General features: G+C 40.4%; 2 protein-coding genes and 1 long non-coding RNA gene across 4 annotated transcripts; 1 reads left to right on the top strand and 2 right to left on the bottom strand.

Moving 5' to 3' along the window:
• Positions 1–6,161: 6,161 nt before the first annotated feature.
• Positions 6,162–8,235, bottom strand: LOC120895774 (lipase member H-A-like). The gene is made up of 2 exons (XM_040299386.1): positions 8,041–8,235; positions 6,162–7,955 (listed from the first exon to the last, which is right to left on the bottom strand). Exons 1-2 carry the CDS (start codon positions 8,087–8,089, stop codon positions 6,805–6,807), a joined length of 1,200 nt encoding a protein of 399 aa, XP_040155320.1. The 5' UTR covers positions 8,090–8,235; the 3' UTR covers positions 6,162–6,804.
• Positions 8,236–13,826: 5,591 nt separating this feature from the next.
• Positions 13,827–19,562, bottom strand: LOC120893492 (ornithine aminotransferase, mitochondrial). 2 transcript variants are annotated; one of them, XM_040295413.1, is made up of 3 exons: positions 18,859–19,562; positions 15,058–15,346; positions 13,827–14,976 (listed from the first exon to the last, which is right to left on the bottom strand). In XM_040295413.1, the coding sequence occupies exons 1-3, from the start codon at positions 19,043–19,045 to the stop codon at positions 13,992–13,994; spliced, it is 1,461 nt and encodes a 486-aa protein (XP_040151347.1). In that variant the 5' UTR covers positions 19,046–19,562; the 3' UTR covers positions 13,827–13,991. The 2 variants fall into 2 exon arrangements, with proteins under 2 accessions (XP_040151347.1, XP_040151348.1); XM_040295414.1 differs by lacking the exon at positions 18,859–19,562 and adding an exon at positions 15,479–15,980.
• LOC120893494 lies at positions 17,741–20,436 on the top strand. Its single transcript, XR_005738133.1, has 2 exons — positions 17,741–17,989; positions 18,067–20,436. It is a non-coding gene; the product is annotated as an uncharacterized LOC120893494 (long non-coding RNA).
• Positions 20,437–20,459: the final 23 nt, after the last annotated feature.

Here is a 20,459-nt window from a genome sequence, read left to right as displayed (position 1 = left end):
AAGAGATAGTAGGAAACTATCAAAGAGGATTCCGAAACGGAAAATCAACCACTGATCAGATCTTCACCATGCGGCAGATCTTGGAGAAGATGGCTGAATACAAAAACGACACATACCATCTCTTCATAGACTTCAAAGCCGCATACGATAGCATAGCCAGGGTAAAACTGTACGACGCTATGAGCTCTTTTGGAATCCCGGCCAAACTGATAAGGCTAGTTAGAATGACTATGACCAACGTCACATGCCAGGTGAGGGTGGATGGAAAACTCTCAGGACCTTTTGCTACCACCAAGGGTCTGCGCCAGGGGGACGGGCTTGCCTGTCTCCTATTCAACTTGGCGCTAGAGAGGGCCATCCGCGACTCGAGGGTGGAGACTACGGGAACCATCTTCTATAAGTCAACCCAGATCCTGGCATACGCTGATGATATAGACATCATTGGTCTGCGGCTCTCCTATGTAGCAGAAGCCTACCAAGGGATCGAGCAGGCGGCAGAGAACCTCGGATTGCAGATAAACGAGGCAAAGACCAAACTGATGGTGGCAACATCAGCGGGCCCGCCAACAAATAATCAGAATCTACGTAGGCGTGACGTGCAGATAGGTGAACGCACTTTTGAAGTCGTCCCACAATTCACCTATCTGGGATCAAAGGTCAGCAACGACAATAGCATGGAAGCTGAGTTGCGCGCAAGGATGCTGGCTGCCAACCGGTCATTCTACAGCCTGAAAAAGCAGTTCACCTCAAAGAACCTGTCGCGACGGACGAAGCTGGGACTATATAGTACCTATATAGTACCAGTGCTCACATACGCCTCTGAGACATGGACACTGTCCAAATCTGACGAAACCCTCTTAGCCGCGTTCGAGAGGAAGATGCTCAGAAGGATACTTGGCCCCGTATGTGTGGAAGGACAATGGAGGAGCCGCTATAATGACGAGCTATACGAGATGTACGGCGACCTCACTGTCGTACAGCGTATTAAGCTCGCCAGGCTCCGGTGGGCTGGCCATGTTGTACGCATGGAAACGGACGACCCAGCCCGTAAAGTCTTTTTAGGCCGTCCACAAGGACAGAGGAGGCGTGGTAGGCCCAAATTGAGGTGGCAAGATGGCGTGGAGGCGTCCGCCATTAAGGCCGGGATAACGGACTGGCAGACGAAGGCGCGAGACCGTGAGCGGTTTCGGACACTCCTGAGGCAGGCCAAGACCGCAAAGCGGTTGTAGCGCCGGATAAGTAAGTAAGTAAGTACATAGGGGAAGGTAGGCAAAGACAGCCACAGTAAGAAAAAGGTTAAACATATAAGAATTTATATTTATTACACTGACCATGAAAATGTGCATATATTATCTTAAACTCTTGTTTTGTCATTCAGCCGTGAATGTAGGAATTATAAACAGCGCTTCTAACATTTCGTTGATTGCAGAATCTGTGGCATTTTTGAAATATTAGGCACTAACAGCTGACTTTGCACCAGCTTACAGAACAACAGTCTAGAACTTCCCTTTAGGAAATTACTCCGCGAAAAGTCCATGATCACAGCATGTTTGACGGACTAGTTAGTAGAAAAAGCCATTTTTTCCATTGAAGATTTAACTTTTTGATATTTTTACTCCCATAGTATCTCTCATCTATTTCTGAACAATGTCGTATGCCTCATCTTGTTATTGCTTAAAGTTGACAAAGTCGTGTCAAGATATTGAATTTCGTGAAGCGCCTCATCAGCGTCGAGCGAGTAATAGCATAACAAATGGCTACTATTTTGACCGGTGTTTCATTTCTCGCTTATTTTAATGCTTTCTTTAGTTGCTTGATGGTTTATATCTTAGACAAATACTTATTAAAAGTGTTTGATGAACTAGATTTAGCTTAAAATCCGTAGTAGTCAAGTTAGATCCACATATAGGTACGCACGATTAAAAATTTGTTTTGTTCGTGAATTTAACGAATTTTGCATATATTATGCCAAAAATGTTCTCAAATTTGTTCAGTTTGGATGCTACATGGTTGAATTATTTGGAAATATGCTTTTTCATGCATTTTTGAGTAGTGTCCATCTTACCCGCCGTGTCCGTCTTTACCTACCTTCCCCTACTAGTCGTAACATTCAATTCCTCTAATTCAACTTCCGATTTCTGATGATTGTGAAACCTTTTAACATTCGCTGTGGATGAGTTCCTTTTTGTTAGGTTGGAGTGTTGTTTATGGGTCAATTCGGATGTTTTTCTTTGAGTCAGTAGCACTCCGAAAAGGATGTTATTAATGGTAGTTATTAATGGTATTAATGCTGGGCGCAAATACTTTCTAACAGCCATGTGGATAGTAACTGTGGATAGTAACCATGTGGATAGTAACCAAACTCGTCATGGCCAGAATGACCCTTTCTTGAGCGCTCTTTCTGCCTTCAACGATTCATATCTCCTATTCGACTTCAACGTCCCAGTTTCCCAATTCCGCTCCCGTCTTCGTGAATCCTCATCCCTTATGTTTCCCTAGATTATAAGAACACATTTGTAAAACCCTAGAGGCCAACAAATTTAAATAAATAAATAATAATAATAATAATAATAATAATAATAATAACTCACAATTAGTGCTGTTCCCTGGGATACATTTTATAGGCATCGAATACTTACTGAATTTTAAGTATCGAATGAACTAAAATATTGCTCTTAAAAGTAATGTTGATCATACATGTTACATCTCACAAAAAAATATATTTGAGGTTATGCGAATTATTAGTATTGAACCTCAATATGGACAATTTTTGGCATTATGGTTATCTAGGCTATCGATATTATATTGGTATTGGAAATTGAGTATTGATGGTGTCGTTGCATCACAGCCAGCAACACGATCCCACTGATCAAGGTGATCAACGATCAATAAACTCCAATGAGTTTATCCATGACACAGTATTTAAAATCGAAGTTGATGTCTTAAAACGACAATAATGATGATGTTGATATAAGGTTTGCCTTTTCTAGCAATGTAAGTGGTTCAAGTACAGAACGCTAATCTGTTAAAAGTATACGAGCGCAGTTGATACTATATTTACATAAGCCCACGCTTTGAGCTTACAGGGGTTCCACAGTCAGATTTCAATGTGAATAGCATTACTCACCGCTCGGTTTGTATTTTTTTTTTTTTATGCAATGGATAATGGATCAATGAATCTGAATCTTTAATTTTGAGATTTAAATTTTCATTAATGTCTAATGGCGTGTAAATATGCAAATATTTTCAAACATTCATAAATCTGTGAAAATTGACAAATGTTTGAAGGTTCAGATGCATCTTAAAAGATTGAAGAATACCAGTTGAGTCGCGAATCTTCAAAGATATATTTTTACTGAAAAATAGGTGTGTTTCGCGTACATTTGTTGAAATATACTTTTTCAATATTAGAGAACGAAAGCGCGAAGCCGTGAGCTACTGAACATTTTGTCAACTCTGTCAAAACTGCTCGTCAACTGCAAAAAGAGGTTTTCTCGTAGCCGCATTAAAAATCTACACATGAACGACAAAAGCTCAATCCTCTGAATATCGATTGATAGTTTGTGTATGAAGTACTAAATAGCAACTAAATCAATTAGAAACATGCATTTTAGAAATATTATCATAGCAATGGATAACAACTTCGCCAAATAGCTGTTTGTTTGATGCTTTTTGGCAAACGTCAAATGTTGTCACTTATCGTAAACTTTTGTCAATTATATTTCCTGGCTGCTTCAGATTACGAAATTTTGACAAAAGCTCACGTTTGGCTAAATTTGTCAGCATTTTGTTACTCCCGCGGCGCCGCGCCTTATGAAACGACGCTAGAAGGGCGCTGAATAGTGAAATTTTTACACGAGCCTTTCTGCTATTCAATAGTTTTTGGTCAGAAAGTAAACTATCATCATAATTAGTGTTGTGCAAGGAGCGCAAGGGCCGCAAGGAGTCTTCTCCTCTTTAAAATGTGATCGCTGAGGTTGTGCTGCATGGTTTCTTGTTGATATATAATAATGCGATGTACATTAACTAAGCGAACAAAACCGCTTTTTATTCAAATAATTATGTGTTACTCGGATGGGTTCTAAACTAAAATTAATTCTAACATTCATTCTACCTCGGTTGGCGGTGTATGGTTGTGGGAGCCGTCTGCGTCCGGCTGGTGTCCGATGGCGCGCGACCGTGGGAACTAGAAGAGATGGAATGTGCCGCGCTGCAATATGGTAAGGCACGACACAATAATCACGAGCTGGTGTCCAATGCCACATAACTATATGTTGTTCTTGTTTAATACTGTACCGTTCAACAATTAGGAAAAGATATCTCTTTTTATTTTGCGCATTTTACACAATTACGCCAAAACAAGAAGTTTAAACCATCTGAGTTAAGCCACACTTTTGTGTGTATGAAGTGTGTGGAGCGTGTAGAGTGAGAGAGCGGAGCTACATTGACCGTATGGAGCGTACGGAGCTACATAGAGCTCTCGCCACTCTTTAGCCATTGAGCAGCCGTACTTGTTCATTGACATATCCAGACTCAAGCGCTCAGATGGGCTATTCGATAGATGCACCGGCTCTTACCTGTCCGGACGGCTGAACCGGATCGATTGCCTGTTTTGAGCCAGCTGTGTGGTATTTCAATTGTTTTAAATTCATTTAATTCAATTTAACTGATCGAATAATTATCGGACCTATGGCGATTGCTAACTACAAAAATTGCTTAACCATTACCTATAACCTAGCCAACCTACAAAGAAGTTCTGCTAGCTCGGGACGGGAGAGAACCTAGCCAACACGGAACAAAATACGACCACTGACTGTATGATATGGGAACGTACAGAATTACTCGTCAATCCATTCTTATACATTCATACCGTAATCTGTAAACTATTTCACATTCAATTTATATCCAAATTCTTCGTCTCTTTATTGATTATGTAGACATTGTGTAAATATTCTTTGTGAAATGAGTGTTTATGTTTTCTACAGGGTGGCAACGTGAAAATAATGCATTTTGTTTGTGTCATAAAATACAAATCTGATTTTATTTAGATGCAGAATAGTGTGAAAGCAAAAAGTGTCCTTTGCCAAAAGTATTTTAGCACATGGCTTCAAATGGCTTTCGATAACGTGTTGGAAATGTTATTTCTTGCTTACTTTTTGGCCTCTGGCAGTGTCTTTTTTGTCGATATATCTCCCCAAACCAACTCAGGCGATGCATTTTGAGATCGACTGTAATTTTAACGGCTGGTATATCACGAAGACATGCTCCATAAATACGATCATTTTGTTTGTTCAAAGTTTCCTCCAGAGGAATCAGTTTTTCTGTCCGAAAACATAAGAGTCATTCATAGGTAACGTTTTGAACTTTGGTATAACATTTGTTTTTTAAAAAAAAATTCTTCAAAATGTACACTTTATTAACTTTATTAAAGAAAGGGAAGCAAAAAAAAATAGAGGGACATGTATAGAGCAATTAAGCAACTGCTCATGATAGTAGATAAAACTCCATCTGAAGAAATATATAGATGGATCATGATGACAAAACAATGTATGCAATATTCAACGGCCAAAGGATGAGGGCGACGGGGGCCACGAGAAGCTACATATAGGCAAACAGTGGCAAGCGAATTGTTTAGAGCAAAGAATGCAGGGCTCGGCAAAGTTCAGGCAATTTGGTCCATCGAAACCATTTTATCGGAATTTTCTAAGATCAAACGCAATGTCGAAAAGATCGTTGAAGTCTATAAGAGGCTTCACTTACTGAAAGTGTGGGAGAGACCTTACCTTGTGCAGGGAGGACATTCATGATCATGAAATGAGAAGACGAATCGATTTTTACGAAGGGTTATCTTGACAGTCCGAACGGTTCTGATCTGCCATGATCGGTAGTAGTTTTATTTATACTCAAAATAATTAATAGATTTCTTACATTTAGTTCCTACTTGTGTTTTTTCTCCCACTTTAAGGTTATTGTTATGGATTACTGTACTGCAAACTTTACTACTACGAATTTTTGTTTATGTGGTACTATTTATCGAATTTTGCCTGCGCTGGGCATTTAGTGTTTCCTCAAGCCGGTTTCAACTGTTCTTCCCCACGGAACGTGTGTGTGTTTTTGTTTCAATAGTATGCATGCAATTGAAGTTCAATTAGTGAGCAAAATTAGTAAGAGTACTTTTTAGCATTTATTGTTCAAATAACTTTTCAAAATTGACACCTTAGGAAAAAAGTCAAGTACAGTACAATATTGCAATCAGCTTGTCTTTATTAAAATTGTATTTTCCGCGAATCAAGTCTATTTGCGCCACAGAGGTTGAGAACCACTGCTCAGTGGCTATACAAACCCCAGCAATTAAAATATTCTATATTTAAATATTTATAAATATTTATCCTCTCTACCTACAAATTTCATAATCGGTTTGTTTAGTAGAATTGTATTATTTTCGATCACAATTACAACATCGAGATCATGAACCGCTCTGCATGATGACCGATAAAGTGAATCATTACGATGATTCCGAATTAATTTCTTTGAAAATCATGTTCTGTGTCATATGTCTTCTCTTTCGTGATCGTGAACTACAATAACCAGCGCAACCATGGGCTAGTTTAACGTATTTCGATGAAATAATCTCAACGTACCCCATGCAAAGGGCACGTAAACATTCCCCACTCGGCGTAATCTTCTCCGTTTGTTGGTATTTCCACTTTGGTCATATGAGTGTCGGGCACGATTGAAAAGCATGCGACGTACATCACTCAGATGGGTTGTGTGTTTTTGGTATATGTTGTGTTTTAGCTTCGATTAAGCGTTCCATACGTACGTCGATGCGAGTGAAAGCAGCAGAAGGATCCAGGAGGCGCTTAGTCGCAATTCCACCGTTCCACCGCTGCGAAGGAATGGCTCGTTCGGGGCGGTCGAGATGTAATACACGCCTGCCGGTTTCGACGACTTCCAGATCATTCCGCCCAGCACCGTCCGATCGGTGGAACAGGTCGGCCCAAGGTTCGCGATACCATCGCACCGCCGGGCGTAATAGTTGCTTATCTTGAGCGATTCCTTGAAAAAGTCCACCGCGCGTTGATGGCTGCAAGTAAGGCTGAATCCGCAGCCCGGCTGCCGAACGCCGCCGTTAGGATAGTAGTCGGCCTGGCCAATGTTGCTGAAGAAGCCCAACGCTTTGCCGTTCGTGTGTATAATCTCCACGTACTGTGCATCGTCGGCCGACAGCCGCTCGTCCGGTTTCTTCAGCCGAAACAGTGGCGAGGCGGGATCGAGCCCGACGATGTAACCGATCTTACCCGATCGTACCCGTTTCGCCGCAATTCCCGCAATGTGCGCCCCCAGACTGTGCCCGATGATGCCGATCTGGTTGATGTCCTGGCCAAGCCCGGCCACGAGATTGTCGATCAGTGCCGCCACCAGGTTGGCCACCTTCGGCACACGGTAGCGGGCGACCGGGTAGAGCAGCGTGCTGGCACCCTGCTCCCAATCCACGGCAATTACGTTCTTGTTTTCCTGGGCCAGCAGCGCTTTGGCGAGCGGGTCAATCACGACGGATTCCGAACTTCCGAGCCACCCGTGCACCAGGATGGCTGTGGGCAGGGTGCGCTTGTAACCGGCGGCAACGATCGAACTCAACCCATTAAAGTGGAACTCGTGGCGATCTTCCGTATCGTTCGCCCGGTACAGATAGCACTGCACGTACTTGGTGGCCTCGTAATAGCTGGCATTGCTCTTGCACTCTTGCACATCCATGCGCGTCATCGTGACAAACTCGCCGGCCTTGTTCGGGATCTGTACGGTCGGTACGGGATCGCCTAGGTCCGACCGCACCACGACCGGTTTGGGGATGAGCGACTCGCCGTCGTTATCGCGCTCGTACTCCATGTCATCCAGATCGGGATCATCACCCGCTGCCGCACCGTTGCTGCTCTGCCCACTGCTGCTGGTTGCTGTCGAAATGCAACACGCGCGTAATGTAATACTGTTTTACCAAACACCAAACCCAACGCCAAACCCACTACCCGTTTTACTCACCATGGAATCCTACCAAAACCGCCAACAGTAGCATATAGTGCGGCTTCATTTCACTGCCGAGCGAATCGAGGGGACAGTCGCGGAAACAGTCACGGCAGTGCGGATGGTGCGGATGATGATGATGATGCACCTGTACAGATCACTCGCCACGCGATAACTAACGTGCCTTTCGTATTCAACGTGACCTGAAGTCGGCGATCGACGTCTTGACGGTTTACGATCATGAATGGACGGAATGGTAAGTTCGTGGAATGTAACCGTGAAAGTGATGCTGCAGTGATCTGCATATGAACTTTCATCAATGATGATCAATGATCGTTCGATCTTATTGTAAAAACTGTGCAATTTTACTTGTAAATACAGCTCCATTAATCAAACAAAATATTTAAACAAATCCAATGCATTCACTGATCACGTTACACACAACCGTCTGTTACGAAAGGCATAATCAGTCATAAACTTCCCTTTTTTTCTCTCGTACTGTCTAGTAACTTATCAATTCAAAGATTGTTCACATTTTACCAGATTTTAGTTTTTTTTTGTTGTACATGGTTTAGTAAGATCGTGTGCCAGAAGATCATCATAGCATCCCGTCACGCATACACTGCACGTTTCATCTGAATCATCTGTGTGTTGGCCCGCGTCGTCGTATGATGCGGGTTGGTCTGGTGTGGGTTATTTTTGTCATGTGTAGGTTTCGCGAGTAGCTTGAAAGTAGAAAAAAAAGAAATGCTCAAAGCTTAACCTGTTTGGACGGTTGGAATTTCCTGAGCATGAATATAAAGTTTATTCGAAAAAAAAAAGCTAAACATCCACTGCTGTTGTTGCTTTCATCCGACCCTTCGTTATGGTAGGTCAAATTGTAATGTTTGGAGGATCAGGTCGATTGGAATACACATTGCGAATTTCCCAATGTTACAGTATTTCCCCAACGCCAACGACGTAAGACTGGATTGACGGTTTAGATGCGAAAATTTTCGATTTTGCCTATGATACCTACACTCTTTGTACATTTGTTCTTTTTGAGGTAGCGTGGCGTGGTAGCTGACCATAGAAAGAACATCGTGTATAACATGTTTGATCATTTATCACTTTCCTGGTTCGAGTTGTTCTTCGTAGATCGATCGAGAATTGGATCGTAAATTGTTATCATCTTCAACACGTTGATGACGATGACGGTGGGAGCGCTTTGGTGGTTTTGAGTTTGAGCTACTTCTATCTATTGTCTATCGTCTATGGAAATTATTCACCTAAATCATCTGCTATTGTACAGCACATAAGTTTGTTTTGAATTTGAATTGCAAGTAGCCTCTTAGAACGCAAGACGGAGATAGTTTACCAAAATCTATTGAAAGGAAAAGCTGGTTCTCAATCAATAAGTTCTACACAACTACGTTCTTAGGCTCCCAGCATTCCCAGTACCAGCTTTCCTAGTCTACAACAGTGCAACGCTATTGTGTTAATGACGAGAAAGAGCAATTCGCATCAGAGATCGCGTGTTGTTACTTAATTGTTCATGATCGAAGATGATCTAATAGGCGCTTCATTTAAATTGAAGCGCCCACGTGCTTTTTAAGATTCTCGATAAAACAGTTACGTCCATCAAATTGTTTGTCTTATGTGTGCCTTTAATGATGCGTTTTAACCCTTTTTTAATTTCGTTTGTGTTAGCGTATTGTCGTTGTCATAATAATCTTCACAATAATTGGATAATCAATTCACAAAGCCATAAAACAGTTTAATTTGAAAACCTTTTTTTTGTAGCTTTAATCATTCCAGATGTTACTGTCGAGAGAATTGCTCCAACAAACAAAGGTCAATATGTACAGTGGCGGACACTCAAAGTCGGACACCTCATAGTTTAACCTATTATCTGACTTTGCGGCACCATGGACAGTTCCGTAGACCGTTTAGCGGAAAAATGTCTTCAATCGTCTTTGATGACATTCTTTAACTATGCACATGCAAAAAATCAGACCGATATCTTTTAAAATATCGGAACACCATTCATAAATGTGGTAGAAGGTATGACATTTATGCGATCCACTGAAAGTTGGACAGTGCTCATTTCATAGTGAAATGACCACGTAGCATGCCAATAATAGCTTATATGAAGCTAAAATCATTTGATATTAGTTAGTACAGGTCAATATACTAGTTTGGGTAGTCATCTGTGTTTTAGATAGCCTAGGTCATGCGCCCTATTGTCCGGGTTAACCAATTTAAATATCAGAGGCAATTATTGTTTTTTCTTTCATTATTTTAAAAGTTATTAGATCTTGTAGAAGTATCAGAAATGGAGTTATAAAGACAGTTTTGTCAGCTTTTTTACATAACACCTTAATTCATACAAATAAAAGACGAGAAGCATATGAATGTTAAGGAAATATTTGGTTACAGCCATGTGGTGAAGTCTTCAATAGCATCCGTTTTTGCGGTTTATTGATACAAACACTAATGATTCATGTTTGAGACATCGAGCTTAAGACTACGCGAACATATTCAATGGATAAGACAACGAAACAGAATGGTAGAAGACCGCGTCAGAGCTATCGGTTGTAACAAATTTATAACGATAGGCTTTACTCTAGTAAGAAAATGACATTTTGTTTAAAGTTTAAGGCAAACAGTCAAGGAATTCTTAAAATATTATTTTTGATTCAGAAAGCAAAAAACAATAGTTTTGATGCATAAAATGTTGCGCAGGCTGTTAAAATCTAGAAGGAATATTCATGCTCAAACCGTTGATGCTTGTTAGGGTATCTAGAAAGTTATGGGGATGCATAGGCGCTTATGGCACTAAGCCTTATTCATTACCTTGCTAAAGAGAGATACGATTCTTGTTATTAACATGCTCGAACATGCTCAGTAACCAATCCAGGAACAAAAATGGTCAACCAATTTGAAGCAGTAGTTATTCTATCTAAATAGTGAACAACGGCATTGAGGCAATTAAGTCTTCAATGACAGGCTAGGCAGTAATTCTTCACTATTTCATACATTCATGATACTTCTAAATGATTAAGTAACTCTAAGATTATGAAAAACATTAACATTCTCTATAAAATTACTATACTACTTCTTTTGGAATCTTGCAGAAACGGTATTTGGCTGATTGAGGCCATATAGCGCTTCGCTTAGGTTATATAATACGCAGATGACCACTGAAAATAGTCGATGGGCCTTTAAAAACTGATATCAAATGATTTTAGCATCATATAGCTTCTTCTTCCTCTTTTGGCTCATCAACCGTTGTCGGTCAAGGCCTGCCTCTATACCACTTACTTCTGAGCTTGGCTTTCAGTGACTTATTGATCGATCCCCCCCATAGCAGGCTAGTCAGTCCTACGTATGGCGGCACGGTCCATTTGGGGCTTGAGCCCATGACGGGCATGTTATTAAGTCGTACGAGTTAACGACTGTACTACGAGACCGGCCCATCATATAGCTAATACTGACAAATTACGTGATCATTTCACTATGAAATGAAGACTCCGACTTTCAGTAGATCGCATAAATTTCATTCCTTTTTTCACATTTATGAATGGTGTTCCGATATTTTAAAAGATATCGGTCTGATTTTTTGCATGTGCATAGCTAAAAAGTGTCCTCAAAGACGTGTGAAGAAAGTTTTCCGATAAGCGGTCTACGGAACTGTCCAGGGTGCCGCAAAATCAGATAATAGGTTAAACTATGAGGTGTCCGACTTTAGGTGGCCGCCACTGTATACGATGCCAGAGAACAACACAAATATGGACAGTTTTATAGTCGGTTGAATGGGAATATTTTACCGGATCGTGTTTCTACGCTATTCTTCACAGAGTAAAACGTAATAATAACGTAATCACCACGTTTTGCAAGCAAGGTTTTGCAATGTTTGGACATGTTTACTACACGATCGATTCTTAATCGCTAGGCAATTAATTGAACATTGCAAACCATCATCTGCTTAATTCAGCTGCTCAGCCTACTTAGCAAATTTACAGAAACGTTAGTAACGGAAAACGGGGCAACATAGAAATCCTTTATTCAAGGATTATTTTACAGGAAAGGTGAATTTACAAACACAAAATCTATTCTTTGGAGTGTTTCAACAACATGTAATGTTATAAGTTTATAAACAACAATAAAAAAATATATAAATTATGATTTAGCAGCAAAATGATGCCATTTTAGCACTTCGAAAATAAGCTTTCAGTAATGTCGCAGGGATGCGTGGAGGGTTTATATGGTTTATTTTTAAAGTTATAGTATTTTTATAGTATTTTTGTTAATATAAAAAATATAAACATTCTTATATTTGTATTTGTCCACAACATAAAGGTAGCTGGAAAAGATCCGATTCTGTCGATGTTTTGAAAGTGTTTTTATTTTAAAAGTAAAGTTTTGAAACAATTTGCAGGATCGAAAGATAGAGAGAGAACATATCTCTTCGCGTGTGCAAAAGCTTTGGTCAATACTTAAGAGCTGTTGTTGTGGGCAACACGTGAAAGATCAACACTTATTTTACAGGTTTTTTTTAATATTAATAGATTTATATGTGCCCTTGTGGCAATTTTAATTCATACATAAATAGTAAAAGCATAGAAAAAAGTAAAAATAATTGTGTTTCGTGGAAAATTAAAACAAATAGTAATAAAACTGCTTAACATGCTTATTTTGCCCCGTTTTCCTTTACATATAATAAGCTCGGGCGAAAATCGATTCCAATCTGGACCCAACTATTTCCATACCTTTTTTTTCTTTATTCTATATATATACTTTGAGCTAATTGATGTCATTAGCCTCTTTAAATCAGTACATAAAATCTTATCTTAAAATCTAACGTTCTTCTTTACAAGCCTCTCATACCATGAATTGTGAATATCCTGTAATTTACTTCTCTTTACATTTACAGTCTGTTCTCGAGTTACACGGTTCTCGACTTACGCGGATTCGGAGATACGCGGTTTTCTAAATTTGACAGATTAAATGTCAAATCAGTACAATTTGCTTCAAGTTAAGTATAAATGGCATTTTGGCTAACAAATTGAAACCGCTTAAAAGCCAGAATTATTAGAATTTTGTGCACGAATTATCTCCAATGAATGATAAAGTGTATAAAAGAACTAAATTAATTCAAAAACTCCGAGTAATCAACAGTATTTTAGTCAAAAATGTGAAATTCGACATACGCGGATATTCGAGTTACGCGGATTCGTCGGGAACGCAGAAACCGCGTAACTCGGGAACAGACTGTACATACCGCGATCTGAAAAGAGTGGTAAAATAGAAATAACTGAATATAACCAACGTTTCATTGTACCAAACACAAAGTGACGCCTATTCGAGTTGTGAATCGAAAGGCTATTTCATTGGGAGGTGCGAGTTCTCACCCACGCCATTGGTTTAACTACGGGTAAGATTCCATCGAACGTTTTGCAGGTGGAATCAATGATGGATTAACACGAATTTAAGCCTTTCTGAAGTGTCGGATGAGAAGCTGTATGGGGAATTTAAAAAAAACCAGAGAAGAATTGAGAAGAAGATTAACTGTGAGTGGAAGATCGGTTGCTATTGTCGGAGCACTTCGACTTAATCTTAATCCTTCACTCGGTGGAATGGTTAGCTAAATTCCATTCATATTACAAGTTTGAAATTTATGGAACAATAAACATATATCTTTCAAACCTCGACGCAAGAAATAGATATTCTAAAACATAGTAATGTTTCGATTTACTCGTTCCACATTACCCAAAACAATAATGAACAATAATTCCATGATAGGAATGTGTAGACATTAAAGATTGTGAGTTGTTTGTTTAATTTTCATTTAAACTTAATTTTATTATGGCTTATCTTACATCTCTAAACAATATCATATGAGCTCTATCTTTGTTGTGTATGAAAGCAATGAAACGAACCTATATTAATGTTTCATGACGCAATCCTCCTGTTAATTCCGAGCACGTTTACTTTTTCACAAACGACATAATTGTCGTTTTGATAATGTGCAAACAATCCTCCAGCTGCTCCTGGTTGATCGTCAAAGGTGGCGCGAACCGTATAATGTCCCCATGCGTAGGTTTTGCAATCAATCCATTTTCCTTCAACCGCAAACACACTTCCCACGCATCAAAGTTAGGATTGATAACGATCGCGTTCAACAGCCCCTTGCCACGTACGATTGACACGACGTCCGTGGGCAGCTCGCGCAACGAGCTGCGCAACAGCTGACCCATACGTTCAGCGTTTTCGGAAAGTTTTTCCTCCACCAGCACTTGCAGCGCAGCGATGGCCACCTTACAACCGAGCGGATTGCCTCCGTACGTTGAGCCGTGCTCGCCTGGTTGAATGCACAGCATTACCGGATCGTTGGCAAGAACAGCCGACACGGGATACACGCCACCGGAGAGAGCCTTGCCGAGGATGAGAATGTCCGGCTTCACGTCCTCGTGATCGACGGCCAGCATGCGTCCCGTACGGGCCAAGCCCGTCTGTACCTCATCCGCAATAAACAGCACGTTGTACTTGGAGCAAAGCTCGCGCACCTTGCGCAGGTAGCCTTCGTCCGGCACGACTACACCCGCCTCGCCCTGTATCGGCTCCACCATAAACGCACACACGTGCGGGTCCTGCAAGGCTTTCTCGAGAGCGGCTGTGTCATTGTACGGTATCAGCTCGAACCCAGGCATGAACGGTCCGAACCCGGCGTAGCTGCTAGGATCGTTCGACGACGACACGGCGGCCAGCGTGCGGCCCCAGAAGTTGCCCTCGGCGAAGATGATTTTGGCCTTGTTTTCGGGAATCTGTTTCACCTTATAGCCCCACTTGCGGGCCAGCTTGCAGGCCGTCTCGCCTCCCTCGACGCCCGTATTCATCGGCAGCACCTTGTCGTAGCCGAAGAGATTGGTCACAAACTGTTCATACTCGCCAAGCACGTTTGAGTAGAAAGCTCTGCAAGGAAGGAAATGAGTGCATTGTAGGGCATGAGGTACGTACGCCCAAAGCACAGTGAAAGTGCAATCGAATGCTTACCTCGAGGTAAGAGTCAACACTTGTGCCTGTTCCGTTAAGGCTTGCACGATCTTTGGATGACAGTGGCCCTGGTTGACGGCAGAGTATGCGCTCAGGAAGTCGTAGTACCGCTTGCCTTCGACGTCCCAAACGTACACACCTTCGCCCCGGGCCAGTGCCACCGGCAGTGGATGGTAGTTGTGCGCTCCGAACTTGTCCTCGCGATCGAACACGGCTTGGGATTTTGGTTGGGCTTTCAGCGCCGTAGCTGCGTGACCGTATCCGTTCTTTGCCATTTCGTTGATATTTGCTAAAATGAAGAAAACGCACAAAATTAAACAGGAGAAATTGTTTGTTTGTTAAGATGAGTAAACGATTCAACGATTGCAAGAAACCCAAAAATTGCAACGCTCTTAGAGAGACGGTGATAAATCGTACTTACTCTCACGATCGATGACAGAATTAAAAACCCCCGTTTCAAACAAAGCTCCAAGTATAACAACACAATTACAATAATAAAAAGTGCAAACACTATTCGCTACTTGCTATTGCAAACCCCTTCTGTGCGATCCGGAATTTGCAGAGTGAATGAGTGTAAAAGCAAGCGCCAACAGCACGAGACACTTCACTTATGAACTATCGAAACCAAGGACAAATCAATTAGTGATTGATAAGATTATAATGATGGACCGTGAAGTGTTGGCCTTCGAGGGACAGTGAGATCTCTCGTTGTGATGATCGTCGTGCATGCACATACAACAATATTTGCGTAAAACCATGGCAACAGTGTGTGTTAGTTAGAGTTTTCCTTGTGCGGAACACGGAACGAAACGAAACGATCATTGGGAAATTTTGCACATGCGTTCGCGCAACACATGCTCTGAACCGCGGCTATTTATGACATTGCTAACAAAAGTTGGGCACCACTTTCTTAATATTGTGAGTTTGTCGACTATAAATAGTCTAAAAGCAAACCACGGTTGAGGTACAAGATGAGAGAGTAAAAACGAAAAACCAAAACAAAATCAAATGGAAGCGTTCTAGCTTTCTATGTCTATGTTATATTACGTTAAAATGAAATGAATGATAATTTCAAGCAATTTTCCGCTACGTTCAGGATCAGGAGTTTCCTTGAAATAAAAGTTTAGCGGTCCATTCAACAGGACGATCTACTAGAACGTATTAGAAGCAGACAGGCAGAACAAGGCAAGGATTGCTCGGTTGATTATAATAACATTATGGTAGAATTAGCATTTATTAATTATTTATATATGTCCTTCTAGTGATCGTCGAGTGAAAGTGAATGTAAAATATTGTGTTTGATGATACCTCACAATATACTCAACAAAATATAAATCATTTGATATCAAATATATTAAATAAAAATATAGACATATTTGCCTACAGTGTAAAATTGCAAAATTTGCGTTTAAATGAGCCTTTCTAGATTTTTTATTATGAAGTTCCCCTTCACCAGATATTAGTCAATCGGGCTCTTGCTTTGGGGAGACGGTCCCGCATCTTTTTAGGTGTTGTTTAAGCTAACACGTCTAACGATTTGGCCAGCGGGTACTATCCAAATCTTAAAGCTACATCGTTTTTGTGCTTCTTAGTACGATGATGTATGCGATCATGTCGGCTTTACAGGAGCAACAATGAGCTGCTATTTCGATTACAGCATATTAAATGATAAACAAAAATAAATATAAAAACGCCCCAATTTGGGAATCTCACAATCAAAAGCTGAGAGCATCTCCTAAACAAGCTCAAAACTGCAGATAAGCAATTTCTACCCCTAAGGCAGGGATCTCCAAACTACGACATGCGGGGCGCTTGTTGACGTTGTAAGGGTTAAAATAAAAAGCATATTATTTTTATTATTCATATTTCGTCACGACAATTAAGCTTCAATAAAATAAAGTATTAGAAATTTCATGAAATTGGATAATTTTCTTGTCGAAACAAGATTGAAACGTTCACTCGATAGCTAAAAGTAACGTTAAAGTGGCCCACAATAAATTTGGTTACGAAGAAATGCGGTCCGCAAACTGTAAAGTTTGGAAACCGCTGCCCTAAGGAACTGAAGAACCTTTCCTTCAACTTCAATCTTAATTGAAAATTATGTACGCTTAAGATATTTGTTGTGCCAAAAATGTGTGCCTAGCACTATCGAAACTGTTTTTTTTTGCTACAGCTCAATAGATAAGTTATTCTTTGACATTGATTGTTGGATTCTATTTCATTTGGATGGCCAGTTACTTTTATGTACTTACCCATAACTAGTTATCGGTAATTTAATTTTTCATGGTATAATATTCGATAATTAGCACTGTTAAATTTGTAACTGTTTAGGTAAGTAGCTACTCGTTACCAAGTAAGAAAAAAACCTTTTTCCAACTTTCTTGTACACATAATTGCACAGGTCGAAAGCACACAGTATGTTAATCAATCGAGCCTCTCCAACATGGGGCTGATTAGCTGCCATTGAATGATTTAATAGGTTACAGATAGCAATCCAGGTAGTTGCATTTATGTGCCAACCAAGCAAAAGTCCGCCAAATCTTTTTAAAATAATAATATGTATTTTAAAAAGTGGTTCATGTAAGTTAAATTGTAAAAAAAATAAGTATACCGACTACCTTTTAAATCATTATCAGTAAACAGCTCAGTAACTGGTTCGCAACTATCGCGAGTGATAAGCAATCTGGTACAACTGCTATTGCGTATTTTATTACTAAACTCTAGTCCCTTCTCTATCAAAGCGTAGAATAAATAGTCCAGCCGTCCTTTTGTGGCGATCCGTTTTAATCGCAATTAATTATTCCCTGTGCGAGTGCGAACAGCCTTTTGCTTTCCATATTTTACTGCCAACTACTGACGTCATTACGTTTTCGGTATCACGTCTCGCCAGATGAACCGCAAAACCTCTGTAACGGAAAGGTCCCATCCCCAGGTCAGTATGCTTTTATTAGGCTTTTTTTTTAAAGAAATATTACACTACTTAACAAAAACATTACGCTATCGCAAAAGGTACCCGCTTCCGGCACCGACGTCGTTGCCACGTGCGCAGCAAATCAAAATTTCATCTTGAATGATTGCGGTTTTAGCTTCCAAAACAACCACCATTGGGACGTACGTCATGATCGAAGAAGGCTTATGACCGTCCAAATGCTTGGACCAAACGATAGACAACCGGTTTTTAGTAGAACAATGGTAGGCAAAAACAGCGGGTTCAGCGCAGTGTTTTTTAATGTTTTATCAACACAGCAGTGCGAACAGTATTGATAAGGAGCCGTGCGAAAATCAGTTCGCAGGGGTCCTTCGCTATAAATACTTCCATGATAATGGGCCCAGACAATGTCAGCCTTGCCAGATTAGTGAAGGATGTTTATGAAAGGCTAGACATGTTTTTACTCCCATCAGGCGATTTCGATCCAATGCCCCCACGCATGCGATTCCAGATTGTCACTAAATGCCTCGGCAGATTCAGCGTTACAGGGGTGAAGGAATTATTCAAGATCGTAGCCACAATCAATCGATCAAGGAAAGGACACGTCACTTTCTAAATCACGATGAAGTAACACTGATATTCCATGTAACTGCAATTTGTTGTCATATATTGGAAGAACTCTTCTACTTGAATATACTAGTTTTATTATGATTCTTACCAAAAATCATACAACCCAATCAAACAACCACAACAACAACAACCCTCCTGCTAAACCGGTTCCAGTAAGGTGAATAGTGATTGTTGTTCTTTCTTTTCCTTATTTTCCAAATTCTTATGCGAATACCATTTTACACACGCATTAAAACACTTACCGAGTCCATACTTGTTGCGGCCAGTCAACAATGCGTGATGATTGTTCATAGGCACCACTGTCCGTGCAGACGATGAACTTTGACGAAGTCCTGATGCTGGCGTGGGAGATTGTGTTGAAAAGAGTGGTACCAGCAGTTTGTCGAACTGCTTGGTCAACAAATCAGACTTGCTCACTTGACGCAACATTATGCACACTTTAATCGTTTCACCGGCACACTACGATCTGCGTGCACGATACTTGATTTATACGTTGCTTGATCTACGCACACACGAATGGCAAATGGCAAGCTGCTACCGGTTGGATTGTTTCTCCGCCGTAGGTCACTTGTTTCAGACACACTTGCGCCGTGTTTCACTTCCCGTGTTGAACTGATCGTTCCACGCTGATGCGGCGTCTACCATATGTACAAGACGGGCCCCCGAATTTCCATACACACCACACACGCTCATTATCAGTACACAAAGCAACAGCCGGGATTTGCCGTCGCAAAAAGGGTAGAAAAAAAGGTAACCAAACTTATCGCACCGGGAGATGACTGATTACTCTTTTGAAGGAACGGTTTAACACTGCACCGTATGCCCGGACACTACTGCCAGGGGCCATAAACTTGCGGCCTGTGGTTCTTCGTCACTAAGCTCGTATTGCATCGATAGCATTGTTGTCCCACCGACTTGTTCCCATTACCTGTACACGCACCTTGTCACAGGGTATGACGATTTGGGCACCCGAAATCGGTTGTGCGTTGTTGCTTAGCGACAATGAATTCGCTGATAACGCACGCTGCCTGTTTGAGTAGATGACGCATGGATCGATCTGAACGCGTTACGATGATAGGGTATCATCGTGTAAACGATCGTTATTTAGAACAATAATAGCCAAGCACAAATGATACTAGAAGATTCTTTACGACACCTTACCATAACACGACCTTACACGATCAAGCGAATGCTATTGCCTTCAATTGTTTGACATATGTTTGAAAACGATAATACTTATCGTACTGTCCGTGTTAAGTTTCATCAGTATGAAGTTTGTCTACATGAATAATGATTCATGTATTTATACTTCGTTTATATTTATGTAGCAGAATTGTAATTGAAGTAAAAAAATTAAACGTAAATAAAGTCAATGTTCTTAGGTATTACAGCAATGCGAAAATGTAGCAAAATGGCAGTAAATCTGTTACACAAATCAATAATAGATTTCTCAATGCTTTTTTAACCCTATGACTTCTCTTATACATCACACAAAAGAATAGGCTCACAATATAACACACACTGTCAATTGAATATTAATGGAAGACTTTAGCTTTATAATAAATTTTGAACACAAAACTAACGTTTCTATTTAACTGTTATGAATTACAACACAGAATAGAAACAACACATATTACAATTCAATTTGAATAAAATATCATTTACTGAATAAAACACTATTCCGAGATAATGTTAGATTTCTTTCTTTGTTATGTATTTGATTCAATTGAATGCCATATGTTCGAAATTAAATTGCAATCGAACGGCTAGGTTTGTTAAATGTCGCGAAAAGCAAAACTGAGCATACTCAAAATGTTTCATCAGAATTTTTTTTCGGAAATCG

This window comes from Anopheles arabiensis, chromosome 2, assembly GCF_016920715.1.
Source record: "Anopheles arabiensis isolate DONGOLA chromosome 2, AaraD3, whole genome shotgun sequence".
NCBI classification, from domain to species: Eukaryota; Metazoa; Arthropoda; class Insecta; order Diptera; family Culicidae; genus Anopheles; species Anopheles arabiensis.
The sequence above is the reverse complement of the archived record's forward strand: the minus strand, read 5'-3'. Positions and strand labels throughout refer to the sequence as shown.